Below are 20,519 nucleotides of genomic sequence, written 5' to 3'. Positions count from 1 at the left end.
ATGGAAGATTGCTCTCTGAGATCTTTTATCAAGGGAAAGTGCTGGATCTTTTGAGAAGAACAAGGGATGCTTCTGATAAATGCTTCGAAGTCTCTACTACAGAGAAGACTATCAGTAGCAAGACCTTGCATTCTATGCACTTATTCAAGACAGCTCCTAAAGATGAAAAGTGGTTGGAGATGACCACAGAAGAATCTGAGATTATCAGGGACTTTCCTTCCATTATTAAGGAAAGTGATCCTGAATACTTAGCTAGATTAGTAGCTGAGTACATCTTGGAGGAAGCTGCTCGTGCTAAAGGGAAAGGCAAGAAGGCCAAGGCAGTTGCTGTGTCAGAAGCTGCTGTTTCTGATGCTCCTACAGGGAAGAGAGCCAGAACTAATGCAGAATCTGATGCTGCTCCTACTAAAGGAAAGAAGGCCAGAACTATCACTGAGTCAGAAGCTGCTATTGCTATATCTGATAAGCAAAAAGTTGCTAAGTCTGAAGCTAAACCTGTTTCTTTCAAGGATAAAGGAAAGATGCAGAAGGTTGGTGCTGCTTCTATTCCTCAGAAAAGAAGAAAAGGTAAGGCAGATTTGGTAATCACTCAAGAGCAGCTGGAGGAAGCTCTTGAAGAAATGGAGAAAGAAGAGGCTGATCCCAAGCTGAAGAAGAAGAAGGCTCCCCTTCAACTTGTGAGTCCTATGGTTGAGATGACTCCAAGAATGAAAAGGATGGCAGATGAACGTGCTTCTGATCTTATATCAGACAGAAAGGAACAAAAAGCACAATACATTCATCAAAGAGATGAAAAGCTCAAGGCTTTGGGATTGGAAGACTGTGATAGGTTCTACAAAGATAAATTGGCTGAAGTAAGAGCCATTGCTGGTAAGCCTACTGAAGACAATGAGGAAGACGATATGATGCTCATTTTTGAAGATGCTACAGAAGAGGGAACTTCAGAAGCAGTTCCTCAAGCTGCTGGTCCACAGAAGATCACTTCTGAAGCTGGCCCTGCAGATCAGGTAATCCAGATTCCAGTCACCTCTATCCCCATTTCACCCTCTTCACCATCAGTTCCTGAACCAATAGAAGACACTTCTGTCTTAGACAATCTTATTCTACACTGTTCAGGTGACTTACCCAAAGACAAAACCTCAGAAAAGGCCTCTGAAACAACTCCAGAAGCAGCTGCTTCTGAAAATGTTGTTTCAGAAAACCCCCATCAACAAACACCTGAACCACATAAACTCACAACAACCACCACCAACTGAAACTGAATTTCAACCTTTACCTGAACACTCCCCAGAACCAACTCCCATGGATGTTAACATCTCTCTAGTCAATGTTCAAGCCTCAACCTCCACCACACACATTGTTTCTAACCAGCCTTCATCTTCAAACACACAAACACACCTTACCATTCCAGTTCCTAACCCTGTTCAAGATCTGGAAATCAGTGATTCTGATCTTGAAACCCTTGATCAACCACCCACAAACATCCTGGAATCTGGATATATTAATTCTGAGCTTCTGACAATTCTGAGTCAGATGCACAATCTGGTGGATCAAAGAAGGACGATTGATCTCACAGGTGCATATGAAGACTCCTGGGCATCTCTTCAGAACCGGGCAGCTGAGCTTATCGAAGAAATCAAGGCTAAATGCATCAGAGTCAAGCAAGCATCAGTCAGAAGGCTAATGGAGCATGTGAATCAGAGTCTTAGAGTAAGAAGTTCTACACTGCTCCTGGCAAACCAGCCTTTCTTCTTTGAAACGGATTACTTGACCAGAGAAGCAAGGTTGTGTAAGCTTCTGAAGAAACAGATGGCACAACAGCAGCAAGAAGCTAGAGAAAGGGAACAAGCTCTTCTCCAGAGGCAACAACAACTTGAAGAACTGTTGCAGAAGAAGATTGAAGAAATGGAGGAGATGAAGAAACAACAACAAACCAACCCTTAGTTGCACACCCCTGTGTTTTTCTTTTTGTTTGTTGTTTGTTTTATTTTCTTAGTCCTTGCTTCTGAAACCATCTTGTCTTATTTCTCTTGCTTCTGAATGCTTACTGATTCTGACTGTTTAGCTGCTTCTGACAATTGAATATTCATGTTCATATTTTTTGCTCTGATTTATTTAGTTCATTGCTTAGTATACTCTCTCATGTTTGAGTTTTTCTCATCTCTTTTTGTCTTTTATGCTTATATATATTTCAATTTTTTTTGATAATGACAAAAGGGGGAGTATATGTGACAAGTATTTAAAGGCTCTGAGCCCCATTAATGGCATTTGAAATTTTTGAAAAACTTCTATCATCTTTTTTACCTTATTGGTATAAGCTATGAACGAACGAAGGAGTATCAAAATTCAAGTAAAGTTAATTGAACCATTCTTCTTATCTACAAGTTAATTCTTTCAATGATTCAATTTTGTTTTTAAGCTCTGATAATATTATTGCGCGAAAAATGAATTTAATTAACCTGGATAGAACTTAGGGGGAGCTTACAAACCTCACCTTAAAGACTATCAGACTCAGGGGGAGTTTGAGCTTACAAACCTCAGATTCTGAGCTTACAAACCTCAGAACCCCAAAGTCAACTTGTTAATTAGATTAACAACAATTGATCAATTTTAAATACTTTTGTTTGTCATCATCAAAAAGGGGGAGATTGTTGGAACAAAATGTGTTAAACAATAAACCTTAAAGAGTTTTGATGATAACAAGGTATTAAAAATTGTAAATTGGACTAGCTAATATTTGTTCAAGTGTACAGGACCATAATTATAAAGTTACATCATCATTGGTTCTGAATGAGCAAATAAAGAGCTAAGGAAACAACAAAAATTTGAAGCTTGGACGCTCCTGAAGGCAACTTGTTACTGAAGAGGAAAAGCGCTTCTGAAGTTAAGTCGCTTCTGAAGTTGGAATAGTGCTCCTGGAGTTAAGACGCTTCTGAAGTAAGAATAGTGCTCCTGAAGACAAGAAGTTCAGAAGTCATATCATCAGAAGCTGTATCATCAGAAGCTGCATCATCAGAAGCTGTATCATCAGAAGCTGCATCATCAGAAGCTGCCTCATCAGAAGCCATTTCACCAGAAGCTGAATTTCAACTGGATTTGCAAAGAATCAAGAATTGAAGAATTATCAATGCAAAAGCTGTCTATTGGATTCGAAAACACAAACAAAGGATTAGTGGAATTTTGCAACGGTCATTTCAAAGGTGTTTGAAGGCCTGTGCTTGCAGTTTGAACGAAAGCGTTGACATTGTACCCTGTACGAATTGTACAACCACGTTCTCCACTACTCTGTTTTGTGTCCGCGCTACAGGACAAGAAAACAGCTCCAGAATACGGTTTCGCCTGCATAGATGTTCCTTTGGATAAGGAATGGATTTCGAATTTGTTCTTCATAGGACAACAACCAAATCAGGCAAAAGATCATTGGTGAAAGATCAAGCTTCAACAACGACTCTTTGGTGTGCTGGCAATTTCACAACGTCTCTTTCACACCTCTATATAAAGGAGTGAAGACCTAGAGAATTGGTAATGCAAGAACGCTGAACGAAAGACTCACAAGATTTTCACAAGTACCAAACCTCTGCTGAAATTGTTCTGCATTCACTTAGAATTTCTGTGTCTCAAAGTCATATCTTAGAAATTCTTAAGTCCATTGAGTCTGTATCTGATTTGTATTGTGAGCACCTCTGATTGTATATCAAGTGTTCAACCTTAAACAATTTTCTGTGTAATTTTGTTTAGTTAGGAAGTCTCTTGCAATTGTGCTTGAGCAGGAAGTCTCTTGATTGTGTTCTTGAGCAAAGGAAGTCTCTTGCTTGTGTGCTTGAGCAAAGGAAGTCTCTTGCTTGTGTGCTTGAGCATTTGTGATCAGATATTACTCATAGTGAAATCTCCTTGGAAGTGCAAGGGGGACTGGACTACTTCCGGTTTGTGGAAGGAACCAGTATAATTGCTTTGTGTCGTTCTTCTTCTCTCTCTCTGTTTTATTCTGCTGCACTTAGATTCTGATCATCACTTCAGAAGCTGTCTCACTTAGCTTCTGATCAGTGTATTCAGTTGTTTAGAGAAATTGAAGAATTTTTCAAAACACAATTCAACCCCCCCCCCCCCCCCCTTCTTGTGTTTTTCTCACCTTCACAGAGGATTATGGCTCTCACTCCTAATGAAGTGGTTTGGCTCACTCCCGCTTCTAGGGTTAAGGAAATCATCTTTGGTGGTGGGAAGTTTCTTAATGTACCTCTTCTTGGTACCCGGGGTGGAATCAACTATAACCCGGAGCTCGCTTTGCGACAATTTGGTTTCCCGATGAAAGGAAAGCCCATCAATCTTGCTACATCTCCTTACTTCTTCCACTACTCCAATGCTCCCACGGGAATAAAAGAGGATTTCATGGAAGCTTGGTCTAAACTCCGAAAGAAAGAGGTGAAACATATGGGTATAAGATCCAGTGTTGCTCATGAGGCCTATACACAGTGGGTGATAAACCAAGCTGAGGAGATTGGTATGCTTTACCCCTCTATGAGATATGTGTCTGCATCTGTTCCTACCATGCCTTTGCCTCTACTCCCACCTACCCAGGAGATGTATCAGGAGCATCTAGCTATGGAGAGTCGGGAGAAACATCAGTTGAGGGCTAGATACTATGAGGCAGAGAACTTGATCATGACTTTGGATGGAAAGGATGAGCAGCAGACTCATGAGGTGATGACACTGAAGAAAGAGTTAGCTAAGGCTAGGAGAGAGATTGAAGAGAAAGATAGGTTGCTTATGAGAGACTCTAAGAGGGCTAGGGGTGCCCGTGACTTCTATGCACGATACTGCAGCTATGAGTCTGAGTCTGAAGATGACGCTTCCACTTCCTATGCTTGAGAATCTCCATTTCCTGTTGTTATTTCCATTTGTTTATGTTGTTTTACATTTCAAAGTCTATCCCTTGGCTTAATATTTCAAAGGGAATTGTTTTGTAAAACTATATGTTGGTTGTTTGTTTCCCGTTTATGTTAATTGTTGTTTAGTAATACTTACAAACTTCTAATTTGTCTAAAACCCTTCGATAACACAAAAAGAGTCCTTTTGCATATGCATTTACACATTTCATGCATCATATGCATTCAAATCGTATCACGATTGGTTGAATCGTACTGCGATTAAGCTTCTTCAAAAACATGCGTTCTGACTTCAAGAAATCGTATTGCGATGGTGCAAATCGCAATACGATTGGCAGCTTGCAGTTGTTCCAATTTTCTTGCTTTTCTTGCTCTTCTTGCTACTTAAACTTGCTTGTGAACTCAAAAATATCATGAAAAAGACTCTAAAAATAGTGCATGACTGACTGTCATCAGCTAACAAGAACATCAAGAAGATTGTTCAGAAGATGGTCATTACTTACAAAGACTGGCATGAAATGCTACCTTTTGCCTTGCATGGTTACCGTACTACGGTGCGCAGTTCAACCGGGGCAACTCCTTTTTCTCTTGTGTATGGCATGGAAGCAGTTCTCCCTCTGGAAGTGGAGATTCCATCTCTTCGAGTAATCATGGAAGCAAAATTAACTGAGGCTGAATGGTGTCAAAGTCGTTACGATCAATTGAATCTGATTGAAGAGAAACGTATGGATGCTATGGCTCATGGACAGTTGTACCAAGTGCGGATGAAGAATGCTTTTGACAAGAAAGTCCGACCTTGAGAATTCAAGGAAGGCGAACTTGTATTGAAAAGAAGGATAAGTCAGCAACCCGACCCAAGGGGCAAGTGGACACCTAACTATGAAGGTCCTTATGTTGTCAAGAAGGCTTTCTCTGGTGGTGCTTTGATTCTTACACACATGGATGGTGTTGAACTCCCAAATCCTGTTAATGCCGATATAGTCAAGAAATACTTTGTCTAAAAAGAAAAGAACAGTGTGGTAGGTCGAAAACCCGAAAGGGCGGCCTAGGCAAAAAGGCGCTTCCCGGTGGATTGAAAACCCGAAAGGGCGATCCAGGCAAAAGTTAGGGACAAAAAAAAAAGATATGAAAGAGCTCGCTGAGATTGTACGCAACTCAGGCAAGAATGAGCGCCTCGATGAGCCGAAAACCCGAAAGGGCGGTTCATGCAAAAATGAGGTTGATAAAAGACAAGTAACTATATCTGGCAAATCACCATCACCCCTTGGGGCATCTACAACTGTCAATGATCATCTTCATCAGAAGCTCCTGTACTTGTGAATTCAAAATTTCTATGAAATGTAGCGGTCAGCGTGTTCAATGTACCACCAACCAATAAAATTACCATTTTCCAAGCTTTGTAAATCCGTGGAGTTATGCCTTTGGCTAATTTTCACTCTTCTACATCAATTTGAGCCTGTGCTATTGTTTGAAACTCTATTTTTCTTTCTACTTTCAATTCTATATACAAAACACTTCCTTTCTATTTGATAATGTCAATGTCTGAAACAAACATTTTTGAAAATTGAAACATCTTTTCCTGTCTATTTTGAAACCAAACCTGAGCAATAGGGTACATTTCAATGAAACATGCATGAATGAATGAGTGTCAATGTCTATTTCAATACATGTTACAAGCAGGTTACTCCCCAGGATGATCTGTGGTCAATGGCAAGAATGAAAAAATAGAATGAAAAATTTAAAAAAAATAAAAAGCTCGCTAAGTTGAAAACCCGAAAGGGCGGCTTAGGCAAAAATGAGCACCCCGCTGAATGACAACCTATGAAGGCAATTCAGGCAAAAATGGGGCAATGAAAAGAATCTTATTCCCCGGTGAATCGAAAACCCGAAAGGGCGGTTCAGGCAAAAATGGGATTGAAAAATGAAAAATAAAAAGAATATAAAAGCATTGACCACATATGCGATCCAATGTTTACCCAGCACTGACACGCCTAACAACGGCGACCTGTATCCAAGAATCTTCCAAGGGTCCCTCCTCTACAAGTTTTATTGCCCTCGGCCATGGTTTTGATACGTCTTCCAAATGACGGTCTCTCCAAAGAGGATTTCTATGTGAATATGTTGCAGCACGAGCCACTACGTGCCAAATCTTCCAATGTTTCATCTGCCTCTGTGCAACTTCTCTGTCAAGTTACGAACCAACCATGCATTTCAAGCATTCATACATGCATAATCATGCATTTTATGTGCTCATACATTCAATAATCTTGTTATACCATACATACATGTTGCATTTCCAATTTCAATTTTCAATCTAAATCAATTTTCATTTTCAATCCAGTTCAATTTCCACTTCAAATTCAACCCAATTTCAACCTCCAACTCACTTCCAATTTCAATCTTCAATCTCAATTTCAATTCAATCCAAATTTCAACTGCCAAACTCAAATCCAATCTCCAATTTCAATCCAATCACAATCCAATTTCAACTGTCAAACTCAATTTCAATCTCCAATTTCAATCCAATTCCAATTTCAATTCAATTCAATTTCAAAATGTCAAATTCAACTCAATCTTCAATTTCAATCCAATCTCAATTTCAATCTCAACTGTCAAATTCAATTCAATTTCAACTTTCAATTCAATGTCAATGTCAATTTAACTCAATTCAATTTCAACTTCCAATTCAATTCAATTTCAATCTCCAAATTCAATTCGATTCCAATCCCTAATTCAATCCAATTTCAATTCAATTCAATTTCAATCTCCAATTCAATTCAATTTCAACTTCCAGTTCAACTCAATCTCAATTTTCAACTCAATCCAACTTCAACTCTCAATTCAATGTCTATGTCTCTGATTTAATTTCAACTTTCAATCTCTCTTTCAATCTCAAACTTTCAATTCAATGTCTTTGTCAATATTAATCAACTCTCAATTTGCTTTTGGGCCAACAATAATGGTCATGTCTATTTTCAAATCAAGCCAGTATCAACTTACTCTCAATTTGTATCTTTCCAAATCAAACTTCCAATTTGTATCTTGTGATCGGTCAAGTGACTAGTTTGATCCAAAGAACAACTTGTACCTGCTTATATACCTATATTTCCGGACAAACGACAAGTTCGATCCAAAGAACAGTTTGTACCCAGCTTATGCTTTGTTCTCAGTCAAACGACAAGTTCAATCCAAAGAACAGTTTGCACCTACCCACTGGATGTGGTGATGATCCAGCGGCAAGTTCGATCCAAAGAACAGTTTGTATCTACCCTTTTGCCTATATCTCCAGCCAAACAGCCAGTTTGATCCAAAGAACAGTTTGTGCCTGTCTATCTGTTTGTATTTTCGATCAAGTGTCAAGTTTGATCCAAAGAACAACTTGTATCTGCCTATATGTCTATGTTTCCGGTCAAGTGCCAAGTTCGATCCCAAGAACAGCTTGCACCTATCTCTTGTTTTGTATTCCTTGGTCAAGTGGCTAGTTCGATCCAAAGAACAACTTGTACCTTATTTTCTATCCCCTGGTTTGTCTACCCTGTCAATGTCCACCTGAATCCCCAGTGACATGACATGTTCCATAGACTCCAGTCGTTTGTCTTGCATTCATAATCAAAATGCTGCATGGCATTCATATTTTTGAAAATCTGAAAGCGTATTTTTATGTCCAAAAACAGTGCAAATGTTAATATTTAAGTATCTTCGTCCCGTCAAATCAAAGACTTCGCCTCTTGACTCTCCGGACAAAGAAACTTAAATAGGGGCAGCTGTTATACCCTAATTTTGGACCTAAAAATACTTGTTCAATTACTCTTTTCTTGCACTTCAAGTCATTTGAACTGTCTCTGATCAATTACATCTTTCTCTGTATTTTATTTCACTGTTGTCTGCAAAATTCACATGAAAGGGTATTTTAGTCATTTCCTATGTTAAAATTTCTTTCAGTCTTTTAAAAATTTGTTTGAGTCCTTTCAAATAGTTTGAATAAGTCTTCATTTCAATTCTATGTCAAAATCCTTTTCAAAGATCGCATTTGAAGTCATTTTGAGTCAGTTTAACCCCTAGGGGCATTTTAGTCTTTTCATGTGTTAAAGCTCTGTTTAATCTCTTAAAATTGTCTCTGAGTCTTTTAATTCGTTTGTAAAAGCTTTTGCTTCAATTCCCTGTTAAAAATCCATGTTAAAATTTGCATCTGAGTCATTTTTAGTCATTTTAGCCCCAGGGGCATTTTGGTCATTTCACACGAAATTTCGGCAGAGAGAGGTTACTTTAAAGTACCTCATTTAGGTAATTGGTTCATTTTACTCCGTTTTGTCAATTTTAATCGTTTCACTTTACGTTTGTTTCAAATTACTTTTTTTAATTCAATTTTATTATTTTTTCATTTTTTAGTCCTAAAGTTTCCAAAAATTGCATTCAAGTCCTTTTAGTCCTTAATAATTTTCTTTTTTTTTGTAGAATAGGCCTTTTAATTTTGCATTTTGCATAATAGTCCTTTTGTCTCAAAATTTTTTAAGTCTTTTTATTAAAATTGCAAAGCAGTCCACGTTTGTCCAGGATTATTTTCTAGTCCTTGTTTAAAATTTGCAGGTTAGTCCCTTAATGTCCAGAAATTGCACAAAGGTCCTCAGGTTCAAAATTCAGCAAGGGACGAGTTAGTTACAAGTCCAGGACACATGTCACCATTTCAATGGGTCTCAAGTACACATGGCAGGATATAAATAGGGCACAGTGTCAGAATTGGCCACAGAATCAACGCCACATCACAGACACAAATCCAATTTTTCTCTCAGCAAAATCAAGATCAAACACAAAAAACTTCCAAAAAAAACTTCAAGAACATTCATAACAGAAACCCTAACCGTTTCCAGAACTTCAAAATTCATCAGATTCATATCAGTTTCATCAACACAAAGCTTAATTCAGCAGTTATTGTGCAAAATTAATTCGAATTGATACGAATTCTCAGAGATTCATCAAGAATCTTCATCATTGAATTCGTACCTTCGCAATTCAAGCACAAAGTGCGATCACGAAGGATTTTCTTGAGAAGAGAAGAAGAGAAATTGAAGCAAAATCAAACCAGTTCGAAGAAGAAGAAGATCAAGCACCGATTTATTTTCGGTTTTGAAGCTTACCAGAAGAACCAAAAGCTCGCAAGGATCTATCTGTTCGAATCTCCGAATCAAACTCAGGTAAACACACAAATCTTCCTCGTTTTAACTTTAAATCATCATCGAAGGTTCGTAGTAAAAGATAAACGGTGAATCGAAGTGAAGATCCTGAAAAGCTTTCGAAAAATTTCAAAGTCGAAACCCTAAGATGTAAATTCTCCAAGATTCACCGTTTATTTCATGAATCCAAGCTTATAATCATCATCAGCATAGAAAATAAGACGAGTTAGGGTTTAGTTTCGAAAAGATTAGGAAAATTTTTGAAACCCTAAAACGTAGATGCAAGCGAAGATCTGTTCAAATCCATGCCTTATTTCGAAAAACAAGTTTAAGAATCATGGAGAAGAGACTCAGACGAACACAACGATGAGAAAAAGTTTTAGAAAAAGTTCAGGCATGGCAAACCGCCGTACCGTCGCCGTTTGTGTTCGTCGGAGAAGATGACGGAAAGATGAGAGAAGTTGCAGAGCTTCTCTCTCTAGAGAAGCTTAGAGAGAGAGGGAGAGGTATGAAATGAGGCTTGGACCGGTTTATGTGCTTTTATAGAGCGTAAACCGGACCGGTTCTTGCAAACCAGTCTGGTTTAACTTCGGTTCATCCTCTCCCCTTCCTTGTGACCGTTAGATCCATCTCTTGATTACGTGTACGCTTCAGATCATTTGTTTCTGTGCACCTGAACCTGTGTATTGTGTGCCTTGTGTTCCTGGCCATTAGATTTTGGGTTTTGGTGGAGTTGGATCTATCCAACGCCTCTGAGGCACCTGGATAGTCCAAGATCCATCTTTAGTTTGGGCCTGGGACTGGATTTCTTGCTGCTTTCGTTTTTAGTGTTTTTTTTTTGCTATTTCATCACTGATTCTTGCTTTTTTACACTACTGTCCTGCCCAAAATTGTTGTAAAAATTCCTAAAAAAAAAAAATACTGTGTTTTTAACGAGTTGTTTGATGAATTTGTGACATTATTTTTTTTTACATGATAAAATTGATGAAAATATGTGTGATGATTCCTTGATTAATATCTTGCTTTTTTTGTTAAAATTGTGTGAAATTTTACTATAGTTTGGCCACAATGCTTTGACATATGATATGAGTGTTTGATGTGTGATTTTGTAATGAATATTACTCTGAATTTGTGATTGTTTCACTGCCTTATGAGTTGATTTGTGAATTTCTAGTGTTACAAGATATGAAAATGCTTTAGTGTGTGAATAAAGTGTAAAATATGTCTAAGAGTGAGTCATGATTTCTTGGCTTGGTACTTGCTTCTAATTCTCATGATTATGATGGAAATAAAACCTTTGTAAAATGTCATAATGTGAGGATTAGAGGTCATAGTATTTGCCTCATTGTTGTGATGAATTCTTAGGTATATTTTACTACCTTTTGTTAAGTCTAGCTATTTCTTTTATGGTTGTTTTTGGTTGTTTTACTATGCAAATTTTACTTGCTTACATTTCATTTTATGCCTTAATCTACTAACATTTTCATTTCATGTTTCATTCATTCATGAGCATTCCATACTTCATCTCCTCCTTCACTTTAATTTCTTGCACTTTAAGTTGTACCAAGACTTAGAATGTAACATTTAGGACTTCTTGTACTTTACTTTTATGCAATTTTAATTTCTTGCAAGACCATAGAATGTATCTAGGCCAATGATGTAAAGGACAATGGACTCTAATAATGTACACCGACACAAGCACCGACACATGCACACACCTCACTTTAGATATATGCTTAGGATATGCATGTTTAGATGTATGTTTAGGATTGTATGTTTAGATGAATGCTTAGGATTTACACTTAAAAAAATCAATTTTCCAAAAAAATATGAACAACATCACTCAAAATATTTTTCTTAATAAACCTTGGGATCAAATTCCCATTGAATTTTCCTTTTATTTTCTTAATCAACCTTTAATGAATTTTAACCATACTTAGACCACATTTTGCAAAATAACTAATCTCACCTCACATTTTTCCAATCTTATGCCCTTGAAGCCTCTCAATCTCCATTCTTCAAAATTCCAATTTTCAAACTTAAAATCAACCAACAAAAACAAAAACATTTTTGGAAGAGAACTACGGTGGATTTGATCCCTTAAACGGGTACGTAGGCAAGGAATCAAAATTCCTTCAATTCAAATAAAATAAAAATTCAAACACATTCTTCTCCCTCCAATTCTTCACTTAGTAAATTCTTAGGTGTAAATAACATTTTCAAATAGCATTTAAAAATAAAGCGCGCGCGTAGAAATTAAAGACGGTTCCTATAGGATACTATAGTCGTTATGGGTGCCTAACACCTTCCCGTAGCGAAAACAACTCCCGGACCTCGATTCTCAAGGGTTTTGCTTACTTTTTCCCTTCCCAAGAAAAAATAAGATATCACCGGTTAAAAAAGTTCAAACGTAATCAATGTTTGATACCCGAAAACCAAGATAAAACACTATTATACTCATCTAAGCATAGTTAATTCTAATAGAATTCGGACTTGGACATGTTAAATTCAGCATTTTTCTTTGGTACATTCAGCATTTGTCTTGATTTTGTAGTTTTCATGTAAAAGGTAATTAACTGAGTGAGGAGAAAATCTGGATCAGTCTAAATCCATCTTTATATACTACTATTAGCCGGAAACAAGTCAAGCCGAGTCAAACTCCGATTAGTTCAGCTCGATAAGAATTAGATTTGCTCAAAACTCAACTCGAGTTCGTAACAAACTTTTTTTCTAACTTGAACTCGATTCACACTCATGAACAACTCAATTCACTCGGTTCAACTTGATAGCTCGAATAAAATAAAATAACTGGAAAAAAAACTCCACTAAGCACAAAAGTAGCTCAAACAATTTCAACCAATCTCAAAAGCAAATGAGAATTAAAGGCAGCACTATGAATAGTCATAGTACTATTGATATATTCCCATAACATGTAAAACACCGTTTCTTTTAAAGGCAGTACGTCTTGCTCTATACTGTTCACAATCTTGCTGTTGTGGGACTAAGTATGTTCACACTAAATATTTTCTTTGATAGCCCCCACTCATGCGGACATATGAATGGATAAATAGGATAGTATATCATAAGAAATTATAAGAGAATTAAAATTAGAACTGAGAGACATTTCTAAAATAAAAGTTGATTTATATATACAAACTCATAAACAGGATATATCATAAGCAATTAGTTGAGTTCATAAACGTGGTATATATGTGTTCGTTTGTTTTTTCTAATGACATTTGTAACACAAAATATGACAATATATAATATTATATATTGTTACTAGATTACAGACATAAAGATTATAGACCTAAAGAGAAAACAACTTGACTTATGAGAGTATAATTTTCTTCCTCCAATGGGGTCTTTAACAGGAAGTGGTAATTGTTAAGTAAAGAACCCCATTGGAGACGCTCTTATGTCAAATTTAAAATAATTTGAGATAGGAAGTCCAAAATATTTCAGTAGTAATTTAATCCAAACAAAATTTTCCCCGTATTAGTATACAAACTAATTAACTCTCTTATTGCCTTAATATAATAGAATCGTAAAATACTTCTCTAATCACCCAATGTAGTCCAACTGAATACTTAATACGTGTGAAGTTCAAGTCTCTCCTCAGCATCCTAACTAATACTATCAAATTAAATTTCTTGGATTCCTACTATATCTTACCAAATTATAATTCGTAGATTTCAATTTAATCATGGACATGGATGGTAAAAGCTAGAGTGTTGAACTGTCTTATATGGTACATGTGGTTGTAAAATGAAAGGAGTCTTGGTGGCTAGAGTTACTAGTACTTACTTAGTACTATTAATATCCAAGTCTTACCGGATTTGATTTGAAATTATAAAAGCGTAGGGTAAGTCAATATTTAATTTATTGCGCTAGTTGCTTGGACTTGTGGTCCAATGATTACGAACATAGTTAGAAGCCACCTAATAAATCCTTTCAAGTTTTTTTTAGTATATTATTGGGGAAGGAGGAGATAGAGATTAAGAGAGAGAGAGTTTTTAGTACATTATATTGCCAAAACTGGAAACGGATCTGTAAAACATTATATCTTGCTTCATCTAGAATGGGTTCTTGCTTGAGCAGCAGAGCCACAGCACAATCCATGTCAACGGTAAATTGGAGTGAGCTACCAATGGAACTTGTGAATCTCATATCGCAATTCTTCGACAATGAGGTCGATCTCATTCGCTTCCGCTCGGTTTGTTCCCATTGGCGTTCTTCCTCCATCATCAACAACAAAGACAACACTTTCTTCTGCGGTTACCTCTCTAAACAAAGTGTCTTCCTCATCAAACCACAACAACAATTAGCCAAAACTCGTCCTTGGTTGATAGGAATTAGCCAAAACTCAAGTGGCCAAAACAAACTCTACTCTACCACCCACTCCCCCCATATCACCGAATTAGTTTCCCTCACGTTTTCGATTTCAACAAAGTCTCCATCCTCCATTTGAGAACCGAATTCAGAAGTGACTTTATGGACTACAACCACACAAGTAAGGCCGTTGCTGTCACGTGCCAAGGAAAAAAAAACTCTTGTTCTCGGCATGCTATCCTCCACCCCACATTCCCCACATTCATTACTTCTGAAATGCGGTAATGAGAATTGGAAGGTGATCCCTGGTATGTCAATAAAATCCGGAGATGTCTGCCGTTTTAAACGCCGGCTTTATGCTGTTGACAAAACTGGACAGACAGTTGCTGTTGGACCGGACGACTCCACTGTTCAGTTAGTGGCTAAATCTTTGGTTGGTGGTGGAGACGTCAAATTCTTAGTGGAGAGCAAGGGTGATTTGTTGTTAGTGGATGTTTATGATTGTACACGTATCGGCTTCCCTGGTCACAATCCTGTAAGGATTCATTTGTTTAAGCTTAATGAGAAGGAGACGGCCGGAGTGGGTGAAGTTAAAGAGTTTAGGAGATATTGTTTTGTTCTTAGGGGCTGACTGTTCCTTTTCTGCATCTGCTTCTGATTTGTCCGTTGCCAAAGGGAATTGTGTCATCTTTTTGAAAAATGTCTTCCCATCATTTCAACACTTCGGATTTGTCCATCGCCCAAGGGCTTTGACTAGTACAACTACAGGATGTATCTTGGACTTGGATAAACATCACCTTTCACCTTTGTCCGATTATCCGGAATATTTCAACTTGTTCCCGCAGCCTCCAGAGTGGATCGTCAAAAGCTGCATTCGTAACTGAGTACGTTATCCTGCATTTGATATAGCTTTATTGTGCTTGGTTTATGTTGTTAGATTGGAATAAACTTTTCCACTAGTAGTACTTATTGTGCAAGACTTCACCATGGCAAGTTATTTTTATTATTATTATTATGAAGTTTCTAAACTAGCCGCAACAATCAATGTATTTTATTGTTCCTTTTGGAGACTAGCTATATGTTTACTAAAAAGCTACTAGCTCTTAATTATTACATGTTCATATGTAATGATGCTGGAAAATGATTGAGTTGCCGGATAAACGTTCTAATGGATTATTCAACACTCCTTTGTAAGAAAGTTGTGATTATTCAGTGTTTGTTATGTTATTTTCAAGCTCACCACTTGCATTATTATGGTGTTGTAAAGTTGAAACTTATTTCATCAGTTACACTTATATCTCAAGTAAGTTTACTTAATCTTGATCTTGGCTGGTGAATTTACAATTTCAATATATTATATTTAATTGTCTACAATCTTTCTATCAAATGACTTTCAAATGTGTGACTTGCTCTATACCTATGTACTAAAAGGCTGTCTCCTTAACTCTTCCCAATTTTAAAAGGGTCGTTATAAACTTGGATTAGACGTACCGCTCCATCATTTACCAAACTTTACGTTTTTATTTAAGAGAGATAATTTTTGGGATATAATTTACCCTCTCCCAGTTTTGGAATCCTATTCTCTTCAAGATGTGTTGTCTTCAAGGGCTCTATGCGTTTGACTTCCCAACATATGTTACATAATTATGACGACAAACTCTATGTTTCTTGCTTGCGTTGTTGGAATAAGCAATTTGAAAATTCTGTTCTAAATAACTTATCTTCGACTGACCATGTCCTCTTTGTTTCTAGTTTACTTAGGATCAGGTTTTGATAGTTCATCCTTTATATGTAGCTTTTGGAGGTTTTCTTCATTGTGCATTGTTAGGGACTTTAGTATTATTCCCAAGTCCCACATGGAATTGCATGAGATGATAGGGACTTTAATGCCCAAGAAACTTTATGATGCTAGTACGCTAATTTCTGAGTTACACACATACATCAAGAGTTCTCATTTTAATTAGATAAGCATAAATTATCATGGTACTAAGAAGATGCTTCCCCAATAATGTAATTTGTCCCAACATGTGAAAAATATTATTTACTTGCCATCTCTGCAGGAACATCAATCTGGCCAAATTATATTGCTGAAGTAGTTCTTAGGAGTCTTAAATAGCCATAATCATTCTATGGCTCCTTGCAGAAACAATTTGCTATTGGGATGGGTTGCCATATTTTTACGACTATAGGCTAAAAACTTTTCAAAATCATCTACCAAAACATTTTGAGTATACAAATCTACAAAGTTGAGTCAGATGGAAATGTTTTACAATGACCATATATTAGTCTTTACAATAATTTGCCTAATGCTCCACCTTGTTTTTTGCTACTTTTGATCGCGTGATCAGGTTTAACACATATCCAACCTCCTATTCTCTCACTCTTATAATATTTCTGCTTTGCTTTGCTTCTTCGTCCTACTTTTCATCTGCTGATCTATGCCATTTGCATTCTCTCCCCAAAGAACTATGTTTAGTACCATAATGAAAAGGAACAGATCTGCAATTATAAAAGAATAGTACCAGTTTAAAAGTAATCAATATATCCATTCAATAAAGAATACTAATCTAACTTCCAAAATCAAGTCGTGTACGTAAATATTCAAAATTGTCTGAAATATATATATATATATATATATATATATATATATATATATATATATATATATTCTCTTGCTGTATCAATATTTTGAAAGCGTCTATGACTTTACAAATTATTGATCGGTTTGATCTCTGTTAGTGTCAGTCAGGTAATAAAGATAAGAGCAATGTTAGTAGGACTGAGTTAGGAGCAATTCTGATATCTGCTTTAACTTGCCTTTTGGCATAAAGCTTAAGTTAACATTAGTAGTGCATCCTGCCACAAAGACTACAATGTCCATACTTGTAACAAGAATCCAGGTGTAAGTGCATCTATGAGCATGTAATAAGAAGATGGAAAACTATTGAATTTGTACGGAGATTTCAACAAATGGGCTTTTGATTTGATGCTCTGACTTCGAGGGGAAGCTGGAGTCAGTGATAGTTGTTTTAAAGGTATTAAAAGAAGGTAGGTCTTTAATACCTTTAAAATAAGGGAAACTCATTGAAATATGTTTCACTTGAGAACTCCCGTAAGATAGAAAAACTAACCCAAACTGGGCCATACTACCTATAAATAAGGGACTAACAAATATTGCATACGAATACTGTAAGGATCGTAGGTCTTTGTCATAGTTCATTCATTAGAACCTAGGTCTCTACAGGCTTATATTACATACCTGAAACATGGAATGCACATACTAGTTTACCTACAAAAGAATACTGTGTTTTTGCTTGGATAATCGTCAGATTTCGCATTTGTCTGATTTACCGGATTATTCTAAGTTGTTCTGTCCACCTCTAGAACGGGCTGGGTTGGGTATTGACAACAACACAGTATTAATCTTGGACTGAAAGGTTCGTAATTTAAAACTGTTGAATTGTGCTGGAAATAACCAACACTTATTGGTTAGTACTGTTTTATATGTATATAAGCTCTACAAAACACCAAACGATATTATTGTTACTATTTTTGTGTTAATGTACACATTTGCTTTGTTTCTGTTGCTAGATTAGATAAATTTTTCAACAGGAACTTGTAGAAAAAGAAATGTTGAAATGTTCTTGCAACGTCTCTAACTTTTTGTATAAATTGAAACGTCTCTAACTTTTTGTATAAATTGAAACGTCTCTAATTTTTTGTATAAATTGAAATTGTCTTATCTAACTTCTTCATAAGCAGCTTTAACTTATGAGAGTTTTTTCTTTAGGAACTAAATGCTTAACTCACTCGGGAAGTTCCTATAAGATACAAACTAACCTACTGAGCCATACAACATATAAGTAATGAATTTTTTTTATGGAAATCCAAATGTTGGTAAATTATTAGATTTGTAAGATGTTAGTTGAGAGTGGGAGTTTTACACTAGCTCCTTTATCTCACTCCCCCAATCACCAAGCATCTTTATGACTCGCTTTTAATTAAGGGATTGACAAGTATTGCATAAGAATTACTGTAAGGACCATAGGTCTTATTCATAGTTCATTCATTAGAACCTAGAAGGGATTTTACATATACAAATTATGAAATGACCTAGAAAAGCATTCCAATGTACCTTTACATTCATTTGTTTTGCTCCTAGTGAAATAAGTTTGATTTATTCTAAATAAGAATGAACTATCTTGCATTGGTGTCTGAATTCTGATTGCAAACATGTTCATATATTTTAAGGTGCAAGAGTTAGTGGAAAAGTTACAGAGGCACACCCAGAATGCTATTATTACAAAGAAATAACTCAGCTAACTTTTGAACTTTTAATGAAAGTAGGTTTTCAAAATAGTATGATTAAAAAATGATAGGGTGGATGAAAAAAGTACTTGTAATAAGCCTCTCATAGTGGTAAGTATTTATTCCTAAGACCTACATAAACAAAATGAAAAGAAAATAAATCGAATTGCTGCATTGCTACTATTACATTACAGAAGTAATGCACGACTAACAACATCTTCCATCTCTCTAGAACAAATGTCCAGCATCACTTGATCAGCCGAAGAAAGTATCTGTGTGCGATTCTGCAGAGTGTGCGCCAATCCTGCAATATCCCAGTATTCTGCCATAGTTTTGCAGTGAAATAATAAGTGCCAATCGTTCTGTACTTGATCCTCACACTGCACAGTTTAGTGGACCCTGTACTCGACGCTCATGCAGCCTACGTCTAGTTGGAAGGCATCGTCTGCAAATCCTCCAGGCAAGGTTCCTGGTTTTTGGTGGTACACGAGTATGCCACAGACTGCTCCAGTCCCCGGTGACATGATTCTTACCCTCCACTGCTAATCTCATACCAAAATTGTACCCCGACCTAACAGTATAGACTCCATTCATGTCCGCATGCCACATCAAAGCATCATCTTATAAAGGATGAATAAATGTTGTATTGGTATTATAAAAGAGAAAAATAATTCGAGACAAAGAAAAATAGTAAAGGAAACACCTATTTTGAGAGGGAGTAAATTAATTTCCTTAATCATTAAGTCAAAACTCTTTTCTTTTTTTAAACATTGATTAATTAGGCATAAGGTCATTTATTTTATTTTAATTTTGGTATCTAAAGTAACTTATTTTTAATGAAAGGCTAATTTCTGATTCTTTTTTGGAAATTAATTTCACCATGAAGTAGACATAGGAACTGTTTGAACAAAAAGTAATCCGTTTGTTTATCGTGGATGAACTTATAGCTAATAAATTATAATGAATAAACTAATTGATTGAATTTGTAGTGTTTGATAAAATTAATATTTGAACAAACTTATAATTGTTTAATTAATAATTTATGATATGCACTGCAGGTTGTATTGTATTGTTATATGATATCATACTTTCTCTAGCTTATCCCTAATAATTAATTTCACTAATTTTAGGTTTAATTAATTCTATTATGTTGATGAAAAATTATTTATAACGACTCAATGCTTTTTCTTTTTCAGGTGTGGTTATGACTTCTGCTACTTGTGTGGTAGGTATTGGCAACTGTTGCATCATTGCAAACATTCTTCACGGTAACTCTATGAAACTCTTTGCATATGGAATTAAAAATAAGGCATATAAGAATGCATGTAATCCTAGTACCACACCAACAAAATTACACATATATTCACTCTAACAAAGATCACTAATAAAGCTAAAGGTTCAGTTAAAATATTTTTAGAAGTTCTTTGTCAAAGAATTTTTCTTCAACTAATACAAAGTGCTTTATAAGAAGGCATTGAAGATAAGCCACAAAGAACTGACTAATTTTATTCTAAAATGTTGTCTGATCTTCCAGATTTCTGGAGCCGCTGGATTTTGTCGGACTGTTTCAATTACTGATTATCTTTTTAAGGAACTCAACAAACAACAATATTTACATTCTCAAGGCATTTCTGATAGTTTGCAAGCTCAAGAATTTCAAACCTAACTTGATCTTTCTCAATCATTCTTATCAAGAAACTCTTCCATATTTTCTGCCAAAATCAGTCATGTGGACTATTGAACATGTTCTTAGGTACTTGGGTTATTTTTATGCTTCTCCTAATTTTTGTGTGCTTAACGACTTGATTTATTTTGTGATCCCTTC

The 20,519-nt window shown here is 36.1% G+C and overlaps 1 protein-coding gene across 1 annotated transcript; it reads left to right on the top strand.

Moving 5' to 3' along the window:
• The first annotated feature begins 14,115 nt into the window (after positions 1 to 14,115).
• LOC146923796 (F-box protein SKIP23-like) lies at positions 14,116 to 15,594 on the top strand. Its single transcript, XM_085711780.1, has 3 exons — positions 14,116 to 14,522; positions 14,685 to 14,869; positions 14,955 to 15,594. Exons 1-3 carry the CDS (start codon positions 14,136 to 14,138, stop codon positions 15,268 to 15,270), a joined length of 888 nt encoding a protein of 295 aa, XP_085567906.1. The 5' UTR covers positions 14,116 to 14,135; the 3' UTR covers positions 15,271 to 15,594.
• Positions 15,595 to 20,519: the final 4,925 nt, after the last annotated feature.

Source organism: Medicago sativa, chromosome 5 (genome assembly GCF_051527215.1).
Source record: "Medicago sativa cultivar Bolivia chromosome 5, Bolivia_mono, whole genome shotgun sequence".
Lineage (NCBI taxonomy): Eukaryota > Viridiplantae > Streptophyta > Magnoliopsida > Fabales > Fabaceae > Medicago > Medicago sativa.
This window is presented reverse-complemented; position numbering and strand designations above follow the sequence as displayed.